The following is a 17,494-nucleotide window of genomic DNA, read 5'->3' on the forward strand; positions in this document are numbered from 1 at the left end:
TGAAAGCGGTCCTCGCCTGGGTGCTCGCTTGCGGCAGGTCGTCGGATGATGAAGTGACGGAGGAGGCCACGGCCATTGTGATGCTGCGTGGCTTTCGCTCTGAAACTGCCATCTGCCCCAAAAGGTCACTTGCCCTTCTCCTCCTGCCCTGGCTCTGCCTTGCAGCTGCCGCTTGCAATCACACACACAGAACACACACACACACCATCCGCCCATCCATCCATCCCTTCGTCAGTCTGTCCATCCATCCACTTCAAGTGTCTTTTTATTTCATGGCTCCAGACAATTCCTCCTCTAATCCTTTGGCGTCATGGCAACGCTATCATAAATTTGAGGTAGGCTTTCAGTTCCTGCCCGTCGCGCCCACACTGTCCTTCCCAGTCACGGTGAGCGGCGGCCCGCCGCCATTCAGTGAAGTGACCTAAATTGGCCCAGTTCAAACGACCTTTAAATGGAAAGCCGCTCCAGCCAGCGGGCAAAGAGGAGAGGAATTTCTACGTGAAGCTGCTCATCACCTTTCAGTCATAGGCCCGCCTATTTTCTAAGTTTCATTCAAAGCAATTTTGGGGCTGGTTTCATTTCTCGCCTTTCTCGGCGGCCCGCGCTTCCCCTCTGGTCGACAGTATTGTTGTTTTGGACGCCGGGCAGGTCGCCACGCCTGCCCGCTCGCCGCCTGGCGGGCCCGTGTGTCAAAGGTGGCCGCGGCAGAACAGACTGTGGGAACAGCCGGTTAGCCTCGGCCCGGTTCCCCCGCTCCCCGACCATCAATCCAGCTCTCCCCCTGCCTGCCCGGCACAAACACACACAAATGCCCGACCAAACACACACACCGGCACACAAAGCCGACATGGCTCACGCCCTCTCCCAATAATCCTCGGAAGCAATTTCATCTCGACTCGGGTGGCGGCCCATTGTCGCCGGCCCCTTCAATCTTTCCTTATTAACTCTCGCTTTGTCCCGCATCCGAGCTTCTGGACTCATCTCTCCTACATTCCGATCGCCGCTGCTCCCGGCGCTCCCGGGCAACCTCCGTGGGCTAATCCCGCCGCCTCCCTCCCTCCCCGAGGGGCTCTCACTGTTTTTGTTTTGTCCCCCCCGCCCCAAACCTGCCGATCACCTACTCACACACTAAGGTGGGGCATAAAGTGCCCCGGCTCTTTTCCGAGGGCCGGGGTGGCTCAAGTAGGAGGCGGCCACAAAGTGACTCCGGCCCAGACAATTAGAACAATGAGCCGGGCCGGCGGGGTGCTAACTCGCTGCGTCACGCCTGGACGCTGGGCTATTTTGTCACTTTAATGAATTGTCCATCAGGCCAGGGCCACATCGCAGGCTGCGCACGGAGAAGCCAGCGGGGACCCAGACACTAAGTCGGTATTTATTACACTGCCTTTGTCACTAATTGAGCTAATTATCACTGACTCCTCAGCACTCCCACAGGCACGGACCCCCTCGCCCCCCCCTCCCGTCCCTCCCACGCCGCCTCACCCTCCGACTCTCCCACCTCACTCTCATGCCTGCCATTTGAACCCCGCCTGCTCTACTCCCAGCTTCCCTCAAAGTCCTCCATCTTTGTTTTTGCAATATGGATATCTTTTTTTGACATTGGATGTCGAGCGATAGCCGATCAATTTCTATCGACCCTCGCCGCCGAGCAAGCTCACGCACTTTAAGCGCATCGCCAAGGGTCGGAGAATGCCCGTTTTCAATTCTTCAGACTAGTTTAGATGGCGCCGTACGAGGTGAAGGTGTCTGTGTCTGCATAAGCTGCCTTTGTCAATGGAGAGCCCAGATGCAAAGATGTCTTGCGAGCTTTGTTGCTGATAATAGGATTAAGCTCAGGACACCCAGGGATAGACTTAGATGCTCACTTGGTTGAGCATTTTGAAGAAAAAAAAAACATCAAAACGTGGACAGATTGAAAAATATAAACTTTATTGTTCTATCATACAATGGCGCCTACATCATTGGTCTTCCCTAAAGAGCTCGCTGGCATCTTACTAGCGTAGTATCCAATTTTCTTTTAGATTCACACTGACAAAAACAAAGTGTGTATTCAGTGCATGGCAAAACACACCAAGTGATCATTCCAGGAAATCATCCTACAAAACAAAAACATTCCACGGCTCATCCAGCAATGACTTTGTTATAAATATTTGGATCTGTACAACATTTTGGTCCTCTTAGCTGATTTAAGTCTCTGTGGTTTGAATCAGGTCTGGTCCGCTATTTTGAAACATGATGAGAAGATGCCACCAGTGCCCCAACTTACCTGTGCCAGTTAGCTTTAGCTTTTAGAGCGGCTTGCGGCCAGAAGATCAGGCTTAAGAAGTGTTTCTATAAGAAATCAAAATGTGCTGGAGGATTATTATTTTTTTTTTTTTTTTGCTATTGGGCCGCAACCAATGGATTGCTGTCAAAGAATTGGAAGATCTGCACGAGAATGAAGTCTCTTCTTTATGAGTACAAGCTATCAAGTTTTCTTTTCACAACACTTCTGAGCATTAAATATAAGCAAGTGTGAACTTTTATACCCTGTTGATACTTTTGTGCTTTTATCCATTGATTGGAATTTGGGCTTGATCAAGTTCCCTGTCTGGTTCACCCTCGCAACTGCCCATGTGCAGTACTTGTGAGTTTTTCTGCTATAGCGACTTCTCACGGGCCCGGAACGCCGCCACCGCCGCCACGTTATCATAGACACTGGTGTACTGTTCGAGTACTGGTGCAGTTCAGGCAGCTGACGTGACAGCACCAGTGGAAGGTGCAGTGGCAGCGCTCGGTGACGCTCTCGGCCCGAGTCTGGAAGCCGCGTCCGCAGCAGAGCAGCTCGCATCCGTCCAGACCGGGAGAAGAGTTGTTGCAAGTTCGACCCCAAGTTCCCAAAGTGCCGCTTTTGCCGTTGTAGGAGCAAAAGTTTGGCGATTTTTCAAAATAAACCAAGTCCACCACGGAGGGGGGTTTGTGAGCCGGGTTTTCCGGTTGCAGGTGGCGAGGGCCCGCTCGGTGGGAGGCTCGGTTGCTGCCCTTGTTGGCGTACACCACTCGGGAAGCGCCGTCGAAACGCTCCTTGAGGACGTCGCCCACGGCGCGGAAACTCGGGAGGCGCATCCAACAGGTACGCACCGCGCACGAGCCCGACATCCCGTGACATTTGCACTCCTGACGCATTTCCGACGACACCGTCTGCAACGACAGGAGACAGAAGTCACGCTCGGTGGCCCCCCCCTTCGCCCGTACCGACCCGACCCCGGCCGTCCTTCCCCACCATTCTGCCGGCCTCGTTATTGTGCAGGTTGGTGAGGTAGCGTAGATCTCGTCCTTTCTCGCTGGAGTCGGCGAATTCCCGACTGAACATCCTGCCAAAGTCCACGTTGTCGCTGCAGCCGCCCCAGTGCCAGTCGGGTCCCCCGGGGCCTCTGCGCCGGTAGTCGCAGGTACACGATTCGATGGCCCCTTCTGAACACGAGCGGGCCACGGCGTGCGTCACCCCCGCGCTGGTGATGGCGAACACGAAGGCCGTCTCTCTGCAGCCTGAGAAACCATAGCGAGACTTTTCATCAGATAAAATGTTTTAATACGAACAAGCCCAAGTGTTCGGACCCGCCTCCCCCAAAGTCTTCCGAGGACGACCCGCAGGGAAAGACGAGAGACTCACCCCGATTGACAATTTTGCCAAATATGGCCGGGCTGTGGGTGGTCGGGCAGTTCCAGCGGCGGTTACGGAACTGCCACTTGCATTCCTTCAAGGCCGTGTGCAGTCCCGCCGTGATGGCGTGCAAGATGCCAGGATTCTGCCGAATCAGTCGACGTTGCCGGCGACTCAGTAGGGCCAGGCTCGGGTCCAGCGCCAACGGCACATTCTTGGAGTTGGTCAGAAGGTTGGACGAGGAGGCCACGTTGACGATGCCCCTGGCGGAAACACAAGGACGAGTCAAAGGGAAAGTCAGACTGGGCCGAAATAAGTCTTTGTTTGTAAGAAGAAAAAATGAGAAAAAAAATAAGCGAAAATGAGAACAAATGAGAAAAAAATGAGAAAATATTTTGATTTTTTTTTTTTAAATTAATCAAACATGAGAAGAAATGAGAAAAAATAAACGAAAATCCGAACAAATGAGAAAATATTTTGAAAAAAATGTGAAAAAAATAGAAAAAGTCTCTGTTCATAAGAAGAAAAAAAAAAGAGTAAAAAAAAATCCAAAGTCAGAATTAATGTGCTTTGTGGCTTTTTGATCTAGTTGGGCTAAAAATTGAGATTTTGACTGGCGGTTTGAACAAGGGCAAAATCAAAGTGAACCAGGATCAAATCAAGCGCGTGTTGCCAATGTTGACGTTCTGTCACGTGTCCATTTTGGTTTTGATTTGAGTTTTGCCCCAAATTCTTTGTGTCCACCACGAGGCAGTCGCCACGCTCTCTCGTTGACCTGTGCCCCTTAATTGTGTTAGCCAATCAGCTCCGTCGGCCACTTGTGTCTCGTCCAGGTGTTCGGCACTGTCTCATCACTTGCTGGGCTTTAACTTTCCTGGTTTCTTTCGGTCCGAGTCAATTCATTGTTGCTGTTAGCGGTCTCTGGCAAAATCAATGTCAGTCAAGGATTTTGCCACTTTGTTACCTTGGACCTTTTTGGCGTTTCTGACAAATCCAAGTAATTTTTCTTTTTTTTTTTTCCTTTGTATTTTTGGAGAGCACCTCTGCCCCACCTATCCGCTTCTCTGCATTTGGATCCAACACCATGAACGACTACGGGCAGCTGTGACACGTTCAGCTTCTTGCAAGGTGCGCAAAATTGAGGGCAACCTGAAATTTCATCTTTTCTTATCTTCTCAAGACGTTTTTGGCAAGTCTACCTTTCTTGATAAATGTGTCCCACATGTTAACACCTCAATATTCTTAGAATATATATATATATTTTCATTTCGACTCCTTCACCTCATACAATGACCCACTTCTGCTTTGAAAACGAGTGCTAATAATTAGACTTTTATTTGAAGGGTTTGTTAGCCTCGCAAGCTTCTGGAATGTCAGCTGTCAATTTATTGAAAACAGCAAAGACGCTTCCAAAATGGTTCAAATCTTTTGTCCAAAGTGCCCAACCCACAATTAACAAATATTTGAACAAGGTCATAAAAGAAATCCAACGAAAACAAAAACCTAACCTCAAAGCATGTAATGTCTCCCTTGTGTCCAAATATTATTTGATGAGTCTTGTTGGATTCTATTCGGCAGTTAAATAAATTTACAATTCTTCCACCTTTTACATAAACGTTTTTTTCTTGTTGTTTACAGTATCGCAAATCCATTTAGGATATAATAATTCTCAGAAAGAACAATAAATGCGCTGGAAGTTTGGAAGCAGAAGAGCTCGTGCGGTATGAATTTAGTGAGCGGTGCCAAGAGTAACACATATCCGAGATTGGAGCGTGAAATAAACTTCTCCATGTACGCACGCATGCATAGAGTTGCCCAATTGGCCTTGAACTCACCACCAGCGGCCGCTGTTGTTGACCGCCCCGGTGCCGGAGAGCGACGACACCAGCAAGATGCAGGCGGCTTTGACTCCCAGCAGAAGCGCCAAACTCCGCATCGCGCTCTCGCTCACCTCCCTCCCCCACAAAAAAACCCCCACATTAAATATAATAAATAATAAAGCACAATACAATTTCAAGAGAATCATCGCTTCTTGTGCAAGGTGCATCAACTCACCAGTCGGAGTTAATTGAGCGCGGGTCTGCTGTCGACGTGAGACAGCTCCGGAGGCTTGAAGTCAAAGAGTCGTGCACGCATGCGAGGAAGCTGCGTGCGTGCATGCGCTCCTCCTTCACTGTGTCCCTCCGAGTGATGCTCTGCGCGGTGCATGGAGCGCGTGGGACGGTCCCGCCGACTTGATCCCTTCGGCGGTGACAGCAGATAGGCAACACATTCTTCTCTTATTGAGTGCTACGAGGGGGGAATAAAAAAGGGATTTGCTGCTCACGTCTCCCTCTGTGTTTTTTTTTCCCCCCCTCACTCTTCCTCAGAGCCTTTTCAATAGGATTGGAGGGAGGGATGGTTAATGCTCTTCATAGAGGCGCACAATGAATAAGGAAACACAACTGTGCAGAAAAGACAGATGAGGGGTAGGGAGGGGGGGGGGGGGGGGCAATCCGTGGCGTTGCGCATTTGTGGAATCTCATGCAGGGCATGATCCAATCCGCACTGGAATTCTTTTTTTTTTTTTCTCCGTGTGTTGTTCCGCGCAGGCAGAAGGTGGCGTCCGTTAGGCTGTCACGGTGCAGACAGACAGTCATTCGGCGCAATGTGGGGGCGGCTGCATGGGAATGCCCTTTTCGCCAACTCTCTATCTCCTCCTCTCTAAAAACTCACTCTCGTTTTGGACCGAGTTCACGCAGCCACGCCTTGCTTGCATGTGTGATTCGGTTGTGCATGATTTGACGCGCGCGGTGCCGCAAAATTGAGTGTGCATGCTCATCCGTTGAACTTTTTCTCCCGAATGAATAAGCCATTCCAACATCTGGTCCGCAGACCTCCCTTGGTGTGAGCCCATTTTCTTCAGTCATCTCAATGTCCCCAAAGTGCGTGCGCGCGCCCACCGCGTTTATCTGCCAATTTGCATACTTCCATATTAGAGAGGTGTAAGAATAATCTTTGTGATGACAGTAAAAAAAGGAAATGGGCTTTTGTAAAGCGGCTTTGACGACATTTGGAAACGCGCGAAGCTCGGTGCCCAAAACGGGGCTTCCTGGAGCAGTCATGCGACACCGAGCAGATTAGCTCCAATCCGGATCAAGGGGGGGAGCCTTTTATATACAAATCAACTTCAAATCACTTTTTAAGCCACTTAGATATACACGCCAAAGCAGAATGCTAATGCACTTTTCATTGCTGCGGCTTAGGGAATGGAAGGAGATTAGATGAATTGGTGTCACTATGCGAGTCGTGTTCGGGGGGAGGAGGAGGGAGGGGAGGGGGGGGGGGGGGACTCAGCGTCTATTCTGTTTCTGTTTTTGTTCAAATCCCCATCAAACTTTTAACATATGTGCGTGCTGATATAAAGAGCTGGCTCACTTTAGAGAATACGCACCTGTCCCGTTATATATTCAGACAACTGTTTGGTTTTGAAATCGATCCAGCCACATTTGAACGGATCACTCGGAACTTCATTACTCTTCTGAAGAAGTTGAGATGACAAAGTGAAGTTGTCGCTCTGATGGAGGTGGTTGCTTGGGGGGGGGGGGGGGGGGGCATGCGATTGAGTAGGGGTGTATTGTCTGTGAGGAGCCGCCTGCCTGCTGCTACTGCTGCTGCCTCTGTCGTACAGTGCCAATGGCCCCGCCCCCTTCGTCCCACATCCATCAATGACTCTTCCCCACTCTTCCGTGGACAAAGTATATCCTCATGCATTCTTGTCGGGCGTTTTATTTTTCTAGTTTTGAATGATCTTAGAGCAAGTGCATGCGCACTGATGCTTGGGAAGCGCGGCTTGTGCGTAAAGGTGCATGGAGCAACTTTTACGCACGGACGCAAGTAACCAAAATGAAAGAAATACGGAGATAATATAATCAATTCTGGCGTTGTAAATTGAAAAGAATTTCAATTGACTAATTTATGCACCGCATAACCAAAATACCCCAAAATGATGATAAAGCCTTTTCCCTTGGTTTGCTGATGGTCACATATTGCTGTTGCTCTCCCTTCACCTTCATAAATTCAATAAAGATTAATTTAAGATTATTGGAAGAGTACGACATTGTTAATCAAATTGTTCTTTTTTTCATGCACAAAAAAAGCATTTCACCACTCGGAGTATATTATTGTATCATGTTTGAGTTATTTATTTATGTATTTATTTATTTATTTATTTATTTATTTATTTATTGCTGAGTAAGTGATTTACGCTCCAAAAATGCAAGTCGGTCTTAAATTGTTGAGTTGGAGTCAGCAATGGCATGAAAATGCGCCGCTTACTCATTTGCGCGTTTCATAGCCCCAAAATGTTATTTTACAGAGCATGTTATGACCTAATAAGATGACAGTCCAACTTCAATGGTGGGCAATATTTTGCAAACAGCCGCCTGTGGGGCCTCCTCTTTAACGCCCCCACCCCATCCTGCTCCAGTGATCTCCAGCTTTCCTCGCCTCCCCTCTTCGTCTTCACTCTCCCTCCTCGTTTGGCGCCGCTGTATTGAAAATAAATCCTTATCTCTTAAAACAATTGTCTTTTTTTAAACACGGGACAACTTCTCCAGAGGTTTAATGTCACGGCGCGACAGAAAATGGAACTACCACATAAACTCCGCTTGGACCGGTGCCCGATTTTGGCGGCAGCATTGTTATTACTACCTGCGTTGACGTAAGTGCACTTGAGAGCTATTCTTCCCACCCGATGCAAATGATCCAAAAACATGAACACATATTTTCATTCACGTGTGGGGGTTTCAATCGATATTCCAACGATTCTTCATGGCAATTTAAGTTTTGATCAAAAAGTTTGCATGAAATTCGTGTAACACACGCGCGTAACACTGACACGCACGCAACGCACGCACACTTCTTATAAGAAGTCAACTTGAATTAAATTTACTGTAAATCAATATTTTCATTTCTCTATATTTTCCATCCATCCATCCATCCATCCATCCATCCATCCATCCATCCATCCATCCATCCATCCATCCATTCATCCATCCATTCATCCATCCATTCCTGCTTGGAATCGATGTAAAGCGCTCAGTGTGGAAGGACTTTCTGCACACTCACTGTCTTGTCGTCTCTGCCGCGCGGCTTTGCACTTGGCTCCGGCAACCAGTTGACTGTCCACTTCCGTGCGTGTATGCATGCGCTGGTGTGGGCGGCGTGGCAGGGTGCTGTGTAATGACATCCTCAGCCTGAAGGTGGCAGGAGAGCCAGTCCTAACCCCCAACTCGGTGTGCCTGCGCCTGGCCGGCCTGAGTAAACGTCAGCTGAGGATGTGCGTGCGACGACCCGACGTGACGGCCTCGGCCCTGCAGGGCATCCAGGTGGCCATCCACGAGTGTCAGCACCAGCTGCAGGACCAACGGTGGAACTGCTCGTCCCTGGAGGCCCTCGGCAAGCTGCTGCACCACAGCGTCATCCTCAACAGAGGTGAGACACAAAGCCAACTTTTCCTCTTGAAATCAAAGCAAATCAACCAAACAACATTTCTGCAAAATGCTTAAATGAGGAAAATGGAACTCTGTGCTGTGTTTCATTTGGAAGAAAATTTGAATGCATAGAATGAAACAGCTTGTGCGACTTGGCCACCAGGGGGCACAAAGAAGAGTTTCAAAACTACTAGAAGTGACTCGGCAGGCTGAAATAATATGAACTGCTTTTTGCACGGATAAGTCCTGCAATGTCAAATGGACACTTTGTGTTGCTGCACCATTTGTGTGCAAAAGCATTATAATGCTATGACGTTTCCCATTATGTGTTAGCATGAAGTTAGCAGACTTGAATGCAACGTGCGATTCTGCACTCGGTCACTTCTTAAATTGTATCCTGCGTGTGTTCCCACGAGGTTTTCGTGAGAGCGCCTTCTCGCTGGCCTTGTTAGCGGCGGGCGTGGCGCACTCGGTGGCCTCGGCCTGCAGCCTGGGCAAGCTGGGGGGATGCGGCTGCGATGGCAAGCGTCGGCGGGACGACGACGAGCTCATGCGGTCCAAACTGATGCGGCTCCAGCTGCAGATGCTGCAGAAGGCCGGCCTGCCCCCGTCCGCTCGCCTGGACCCGGCCTCCGCCCAGCGCCTCAAGCCTTTTCCCCACGAGCTCAGCTCCATGCAGGAGACTTGGGAGTGGAGCGGCTGCAATCATGACTTACGTTTCGGGGAACGCTTCTCCAGGGAGTGGCTGGACTCCCTGGGGTCCCCGAGAGACATCCATGCTCGTATGAGGATACACAACAAGCGAGTGGGACGACAGGTGAGTCAAGTCCAAATTTTTCTCCATGCTATTCTCTATGCGCCCCCACTAGTCCAAACATGGAATTCCATTAGTGGAGTACGACTTAAGCAGAACAAGCCACCTGTTTGGAGCCATCCGAGGGGGCGGCCATTTTGGGCTCAGCTTGCAAATGTCACATGACCAAAACCAGAAAACGGGCGAGCCGTGATGGTGTTTTTCTTTTACTTGACTTCCCCTTTAGTCAATCGAGCAACACGCTAATCACACGTGTTAGTCGACACTTTTGGCATCATGCTTGACTAAAGCGACAAAAATAATCGACCCTGACGCGTGTGTGACCTGCCAGATCGTCGCCGACAACATGAAGAGGAGGTGCAAGTGTCACGGAACATCAGGGAGCTGCCAATTCAAGACCTGCTGGCACGTTTCTCCCGAGTTCCGGCTGGTGGGTTCAATACTCAAGGAGAAATTACTCTCAGCCGTCCTGGTCAACTCCCAGAACAAGAACAGCGGCGTTTTCAATCCCCGAATCGCCAACATGGGCCGCAGAAGGACCGGGAGCCCCAGAGGAGGCCGCGGCGGCGGCGGCTTGTCCAGAGAGTTGGTGTACTTTGAAAAGTCGCCCGATTTTTGTGAGCGCGACGCGGCCGCTGACTCTCTGGGCACGCACGGGCGCGTGTGCAACAAAAGCAGCTCGGGCACGGAGGGTTGCGGCTCGCTGTGTTGCGGCCGAGGACACAACATCCTGAAGCAGAGTCGCGGCCGGCGCTGCAACTGCACCTTTCATTGGTGCTGCTACGTTCTGTGTGACGAGTGCCGCGTCACCGAATGGCTCAGCGTCTGCAAGTAGACCCACAGTGAAGAGGACGCTTTATTTTCAGTCGACACGCACTGTACATTTATAAATCTATTTTTATTAATATTATTACTGTGTTGTGGCTGTGCTGGACAGAACAGCTTGGTTGTAATTGTCTTCTCATCTAATGTTCTTTCATTTTTTTTGCTCCCTGTGGCCCCACAAATATTTCACACAAGAAAAATAGCAACTATGATGAAAATAAAATAATGGTGAAGACTTGGGAAACTCGTTTTGGCTTCCTGAGGAATGTCACTGATTTAGCAACACTACCAACTTGGTTTTTAGTGACACTAAAGTTCTATGGAATGATGAAGATCTGGATTTCTGGATTCATCCTGAAAATCGTAATGCCCTGTCACCGTTTCTCCACGCACGTGTCAGACAGACTGCAATTGCTTCCTCCCCTCGCCAATGTCTCCCTCATTGCTGCAAAGCCAAACACATTGATAGCGAGCCAATAACAACAACCAGACTGGCTTGAAAATTAAAGAGAAGCAACCAGAGAGGAAGTCGGGAGAGAAAAAAAAAATCAGCCGCACTGATTGACATCTTGATTATAGGTGTCAAGTGAGGCGATGGAGTATGAGCTGGATACAGAGATACGTAGTGAGAGCAGATCCATCCTGCAAGGAAGGAGAAATGGGGGCTCTGAGGAAGGGATGAATAGCGTGCATGCGCCCGCGCTGTCTAAATACATGGCTCCCGACATCTGCTTCTCAACTCCCCTTTGGGTTTTTGATGTGGGACGTGAGCGGCAGAGAAAACACAAGGACGCAGCTACCCAGAACATCAAAGCCCCTACCCTCAACTTGTAGGCCCTCATTAGTTCAGCTAGCAGAAGCCACCAGACTTGTGATTGTGTTTGCTGGGGTGCGCGCTGGCAGCAACTTCAGAGGAGAGCTTCCTATAAGTCATAACTAGCCGGCCCACCTCCGCTGCCGCCCCGGCGTAACCCCCGCGTAACCCTCACCAAAACTCTGAGCTCACAACAAACCCCGCCATGAGTCTGCTCCACCCCCAAATCTGGCGTGCAGCTGCAAACATCTGCTCGCCACTTTATTCCCGTCCTTTATTCGTGATAAACACATCACGTGAGCGAGCGGTGAAAATTGTCACAGAATTTTAATTTGTCGGAACATATTCCAGATTGACTCAAAGCGTTTGTGTTTTATTGTGCACCTTTTCTAGCATTGATATTCACACAGCTGTGGGACACATTGAATGCAACACGAATGAGCAATGTCTAATCACCAACCTCGTTGTATCTGCTTTTTCCAACAACAATAAATAGTTTTCAAGGGTTGTCATGTTGATGTTTTGTTCCCTTCATGCTTGCTGAGTGTTTGAAAAAAAAATAACTTTGAGCTGCTCAAGTCTTTGCATACACTTAAGTGGTGAGAGATTGTGTTGGGGGTCATAGAGGTCATGGAACAAACTGTTTTGGAGGTAAGGTAGGTACCATATTTTTGTCATTTAAATATTTCATTTCAGCCAACTTGTCCAGCTAATTATGTGGCAGGAGGAGTCACAAAGCATCCTATTCCACTTTACTTATTTATTAAGACGATCCTAGTGTTAATTATTCAAGCACTTTAGATTCTTACTTTGTGTCACAATGGTTCGTTTCAGCTCACACGCTTTATGAGGATGTTAAAAAAAAAATGTTCAAACGCTAAAACAGATTAAACAAAACAAAACGGCCGTTTTAGGAGAAGACATGAAACGGGCCATGATGGTTGTTGTACTGTAGCATTCTCTAAACTAGCCAAATCCCGCGAGACTACGCGGGCGTGTCATCGCGGGATTTGCCACGAACCTGACTCTCTCCTTCATCCAGCTGGCAGCCTCCCGTTGACGGTAAGTGCAAACGAATTGCGCCATCGTTTCGACGAGGAGACGTGACAATTGCGCTCACGTTCATGTGACATACCTTAAGCCTTTTCCCTAACAAATAAAACTCAATTGGCGCTCTTTAATCGACCACATTAAGGCGATCGGAGTGTTCGTCGTGACTATGCGACGATTGCCGCACACACGCACGCACGCACACACACACACTCAAGGGGCGAATATTATGGTTTTCATTTATTTAGCAAAGATGGTCTTTTAATGGTTGTCATTTGAACACTGCATCGTTATAGTAATAATCATCATCTTCAAGCACGCGTCTGGATGTCTCGCGAGCCAATCGATTCGGTCGACGCGGCTGAATGACTGCAGCATACTGCAGCATGCAATCTGGTTCTCGCCTTCTTCCCGGCCGGCGAGCATAGTCGATGCTAATTCATGTTTTGTTTTGGAATTTGTCTCTCGAAATTGCGTGTTTTGTTTCATCAGACACAATGGCACCTACTTCTACTGCACTGCCCCGTGGTAGTGAACTCGTTGAATATTATTGACCTGTACAGCCGACTGTGTCAGTTCTGATCATGATTAACTTTTGTTTGAACTTTCACCAACCTCCAGCTTTTGCATGTGTGAAGCACTTTTACTGCATTTCTTCTGAGAGCTGTTAAAGAGTTCCTCGTCGTAGTTCTGTTGCAGCTGAGGAGCGGGCCGCTGGTCATCATGGGCAACATCTTTGGAAACCTGTTGAAGAGCCTGATTGGGAAAAAGGAGATGCGAATTCTCATGGTGGGGTTGGACGCGGCGGGGAAAACCACGATCCTTTACAAGCTGAAGCTGGGCGAGATCGTCACCACCATTCCCACAATTGGTGTGTGAGGCGAGAACCACACACACACACAAAAAACGAAACGGTGAATCCAGCTTGTGTGACTTCTTTGTCATTGCTCAGGCTTCAACGTTGAGACGGTGGAGTACAAGAACATCAGCTTCACTGTTTGGGACGTGGGCGGCCAGGATAAGATTCGTCCCCTGTGGAGGCACTACTTCCAAAACACTCAGGGTAAGTAGCCGCCCATGCTAATGTCAGCAGACTCGGATTCAGATTTTACAAGAGGTCAATTAGCATATTCGCCGTCATCCCGCCTGCGCAGGCTTGATCTTTGTGGTGGACAGCAACGACCGCGAACGCGTCAACGAAGCCCGAGAGGAACTCATGAGGATGCTGGCCGAGGACGAGTTGCGGGACGCCGTCCTTCTCGTCTTCGCCAACAAGCAGGTGCGGACCCGCTCGGACGCGCCCGTACGTGCGTGACGCAACGACCGCTGTTGTTGTTGTTTTGTCAGGACCTGCCCAACGCCATGAACGCGGCGGAGATCACCGACAAGCTGGGCCTGCATTCCCTTCGCCACCGCAACTGGTACATTCAGGCAACCTGCGCCACCAGCGGCGACGGCCTTTACGAGGGCCTGGATTGGCTGGCCAATCAGCTGAAGAACAAAAAGTGAAGAGCCAGCTCCATCCAGGTCCGGACGCATCGAGTTGACACGGAGAGGCGGTGCCGAGAAGTCCCTGACTCTGTGGCCTCCCCCCCCCCCCCTCCCAAATGTTCTTTGACTTGATTATTTATTTGATTGATTGGTTTCTCTTCTGTGAGAGTTTATTATTATTATTATTATTATTATTATTATTATGTGTGTGTGTGATTTCAATGCGTTGCTTTCTCGACACTGGATCCGTACATCGACACTGGATCCGTACATCGGGATGTACGACGGGAATAGCGTACTGTAGAATGTTTCGGAACTGCCACGTGTATTTTCCCTCCTTTGGCGTCTGATTTTGTCCAGGTCTACACTTGTGCTGCAGGTGAAGTAATAATATGTTACCTAATTGTACTTGATGTAAATGATATATTAGTATTGTGGGACTAGCAAGATGTTGTCATCAAAAGCTCAACATTGTTTGCAACATAGTCAAAGGTATATTTGACTTACATTGAAATACATATCTTTACTTTTTTTTTTTTTAGATGACATGCATTTATTTACCCCAATACTGCACTTAATAATTATATTTCAGCAGAATTTATTTATTGCAAAGCAGATTTGAAGTGTAACTATTCAATACTGTATATCACTTCTTTGCGAGTGGAAACAGTGAAAGAAGAAAATGAAAAGAATGCGATTGTTTCCCATGCTGCATGTGAAGACAGACAAATCGGGCTTGCGGGCGGCGCGACTGGCTGTCAACTGCTGTAAATAAACAGTTCGCTCCCAAAGGCGTTTTTTTTTAATCACACACTTTCACACCGTTATATGCGGGAATCGAACTCACAAGACAGGCAAGTGTTGCACGTTGTGAGGTGTAGCCGTCCTGACGCAAGTGTGACGTCACAACAAGGGGGTGGACCTAGCGACGCGGATTGATTGAATATTTGCTTTTCAGCTCTGTTGTGGAAACAGCTGCTGGATATATTTATATGCAAGGTGAATCAGGAAAAATTGATGTTCCAAAACATTGAAGTGAATGTGGAGTTGCGTTTGTATTGCATTTTTGCTTGGCACAAGAGCAGCGGTTGTGTGTCTCCAGGGATGTGACAGCAGTATGTGAGTCCGAGCTGCTCCACTTGGCTCCCGGGGCCACCAGCTCTGTGGCCCCCTGCAGGACAACTACAATAGTCGCCCCAGGGTAGATGCCATAGCTGGGATTCCCACCCGTAACCGGGACGCCTTCGCCCAGGGCACAGACACACCGGCAGCAGCTCCACAATCGATTCATCAATCTTTGAAGGGAGACATAACTGCAAAAGGCCACAGCAGTCACCCTCCTGCAGCTCGCCTTAATTGGGAGGGGCCACATCGGAGACTGCATGGCTGACACCAAACTCATCGAGGACGCTCGACAACAACCAAGGAGGAGGAGGAGGAGAGTTGATTTCTATTGTCTTCAAAAACAAACGGACAATGATTTGCTTCTCTTGCTCTCTCGTTTTTTTTTTTTCATTTTCTGCATCTCATTAAGTCGTGCTGCTTTGCAGACATTTTGGCTGCGATCATTTTCTCAGGTCAGAGCAGGGCAGGGGCTGGAGCAAGTGAATTGCTTTCAATCTGAAGCTTTGTCGCCTCCTGCTGGACAATAGAGGCATGGACCATAACCTCAGATAGGTTTTTATTTTGTAATTTTAGAGCGGCGCTATCATAAGCATTTTTTTTTTAATATCACAAACTAAAAACATAACAAGAGGCATCAATTATTAAAGTTTAAGCACAAAAGCTAACAAACGCCATCTGGACAAAATAGAACATTTGACATCTCTCTTCAAGCCATGTGATTTTGTAGCAATTAATTTGAGGATTCAATTGTTTTCCATTCATTATTAGTTTTCCAATAAGTTGTGATATTGTTGTGAGCACATGTTGACATGATCGTCCCGCTTAAGTGTTTGCTACCCTCGTTTCGTGGGCGGACCCAGAAAAAAAGGCACGGAGGAAACGAGAGAGCGATCACGCCGAGCACAAGCAAGTTGAACGCATGCTGTCCTGCCGTCTTGCTGATCTTTTAGCAGTGAAGACGCCAAAAAGCCACACAAGTCGATCCTGATTGTAATCCGCCATCCTCCAGGCTCCAAAGACAAGGTAGAACAACATTGAAGGATGACACCAATCACGAGCCCACAATTTCCTCCGTTAATTGACTGCCAATGTGTGAAGCCAATGTGATTGTAATTGATCTTGACTCCAACATTGCAAAAAAAAAAAGATTCAATCACTTAAAGATGGGCAGGGTTACAACAACAACACTATTTTTGTGATACCTCCAAATTAGAAGTCCTTCCCTAATTTCCAGGAACTTTAAATGAAGCATCCATGAGTCAGTATTCGTCAGTAAAAGTTGCTCACGCTTGCCGGGCAGTGAGTTGTTTAGCTGTCTGAGGAATCTTGCCGACTTTGAGGCCTTTTGCACAAATTAAGCCTGTTATGGGGCTGAGTAGTGACTCGACCATTTGACAATGCTCACATTGTGGCCGACTGCTCCATGCGCATCAAAGAAGTGATTAAGAAGCAGGCTGTAATGGGGGGGGGGGGACAATACTGCTTTTTACACAACCAACAGAGTCTCCTCTGACGCTACTCGGACCGCCATCAGACGCATCTGTGTTTCCTTTTGAGGGATGTTCAGAGAGCTTAACATGTGGCAATCCATTTGTTGTATAGCAGATCGGAAAAAGTAGTCTAAAAAAAAGCCACAGACCCTTTTTTTTTTGTTTTTTACAACAAAATACAAAGAGAATCATTTTATGTTTAATCATTCTACACATCCTACGTATTCAATGACAACGAAAACAAAACGACGGACCGAGCTGGGATAGGTGGAAGAAGCCCGCCCGGCCGCTTGTCCTTGGCCAATCACAGCAGTCGCTCTGGGAGGGAAGTTCTTACTCAAAACAAAATGCCACTTGTTACCTCTTTTCGTCAACTCATCGGGCGCCTTCATCTGCTCTTTTTACACAAAAAGGACGACGAGACGGAGCCAAGGGAGGTCGGATGAAGTCAAGATTGGTGTGATATGAAAATATGAAGCAGTGGCTCGTCATTTGCGTATCCGTGGCATTGCTGTGGAGTCCGCGAGCGACTTTGACTCCAACGCATGATGGTAAGCGAGCAATCTTCATTCATATCGTTCACTTTCTTTATGCTTGAATCAAGCAAACTACCGCCGATGAACGGAAGCAATCGAAATTTCCGAGGCCGACTTTGTGGCCAGATATTGTGCCATTTGGTGAAAGCCAGACGTTATCAGTTGACGTCTTCTCAGTTGATAAGCACGGATTTCCAAACGTAATCCATACAGAAGACGTTGCTTTAAT

The 17,494-nt window shown here is 48.3% G+C and overlaps 4 protein-coding genes across 5 annotated transcripts in view; 3 read left to right on the forward strand and 1 right to left on the reverse strand.

Moving 5' to 3' along the window:
* Positions 1–2,691: 2,691 nt before the first annotated feature.
* wnt1 (wingless-type MMTV integration site family, member 1) lies at positions 2,692–5,582 on the reverse strand. Its single transcript, XM_085914475.1, has 4 exons — positions 5,482–5,582; positions 3,656–3,909; positions 3,266–3,531; positions 2,692–3,183 (listed from the first exon to the last, which is right to left on the reverse strand). The coding sequence occupies exons 1-4, from the start codon at positions 5,580–5,582 to the stop codon at positions 2,692–2,694; spliced, it is 1,113 nt and encodes a 370-aa protein (XP_085770601.1).
* A 2,689-nt stretch (positions 5,583–8,271) lies between these two features.
* On the forward strand, positions 8,272–10,769 carry wnt10b (wingless-type MMTV integration site family, member 10b). The gene is made up of 4 exons (XM_085914349.1): positions 8,272–8,348; positions 8,859–9,121; positions 9,537–9,937; positions 10,266–10,769. The coding sequence occupies exons 1-4, from the start codon at positions 8,272–8,274 to the stop codon at positions 10,767–10,769; spliced, it is 1,245 nt and encodes a 414-aa protein (XP_085770475.1).
* Positions 10,770–12,587: 1,818 nt separating this feature from the next.
* Positions 12,588–14,293, forward strand: arf3a (ADP-ribosylation factor 3a). Of its 2 annotated transcripts, none has more exons than XM_085914604.1 (5): positions 12,588–12,635; positions 13,312–13,494; positions 13,576–13,686; positions 13,778–13,902; positions 13,971–14,293. In XM_085914604.1, the coding sequence occupies exons 2-5, from the start codon at positions 13,347–13,349 to the stop codon at positions 14,130–14,132; spliced, it is 546 nt and encodes a 181-aa protein (XP_085770730.1). In that variant the 5' UTR covers positions 12,588–12,635; positions 13,312–13,346; the 3' UTR covers positions 14,133–14,293. The 2 variants fall into 2 exon arrangements, with proteins under 2 accessions (XP_085770730.1, XP_085770819.1); XM_085914693.1 differs by having other exon boundaries at positions 12,594–12,635; positions 13,323–13,494.
* Positions 14,294–17,148: 2,855 nt separating this feature from the next.
* The window catches only part of erbb3b (erb-b2 receptor tyrosine kinase 3b), a 9,200-nt gene continuing 8,854 nt past the window's right edge, over positions 17,149–17,494 (forward strand). The window contains exon 1 of the mRNA XM_085914812.1: positions 17,149–17,280. Within this exon, the coding sequence (XP_085770938.1) occupies positions 17,202–17,280 (79 nt within the window). The 5' untranslated portion in view covers positions 17,149–17,201. The remainder of the gene's footprint in view (positions 17,281–17,494) is intronic.

Source organism: Syngnathus leptorhynchus, chromosome 1 (assembly GCF_054491065.1).
Source record: "Syngnathus leptorhynchus isolate UIUO chromosome 1, UIUO_Slep, whole genome shotgun sequence".
NCBI classification, from domain to species: domain Eukaryota; kingdom Metazoa; phylum Chordata; class Actinopteri; order Syngnathiformes; family Syngnathidae; genus Syngnathus; species Syngnathus leptorhynchus.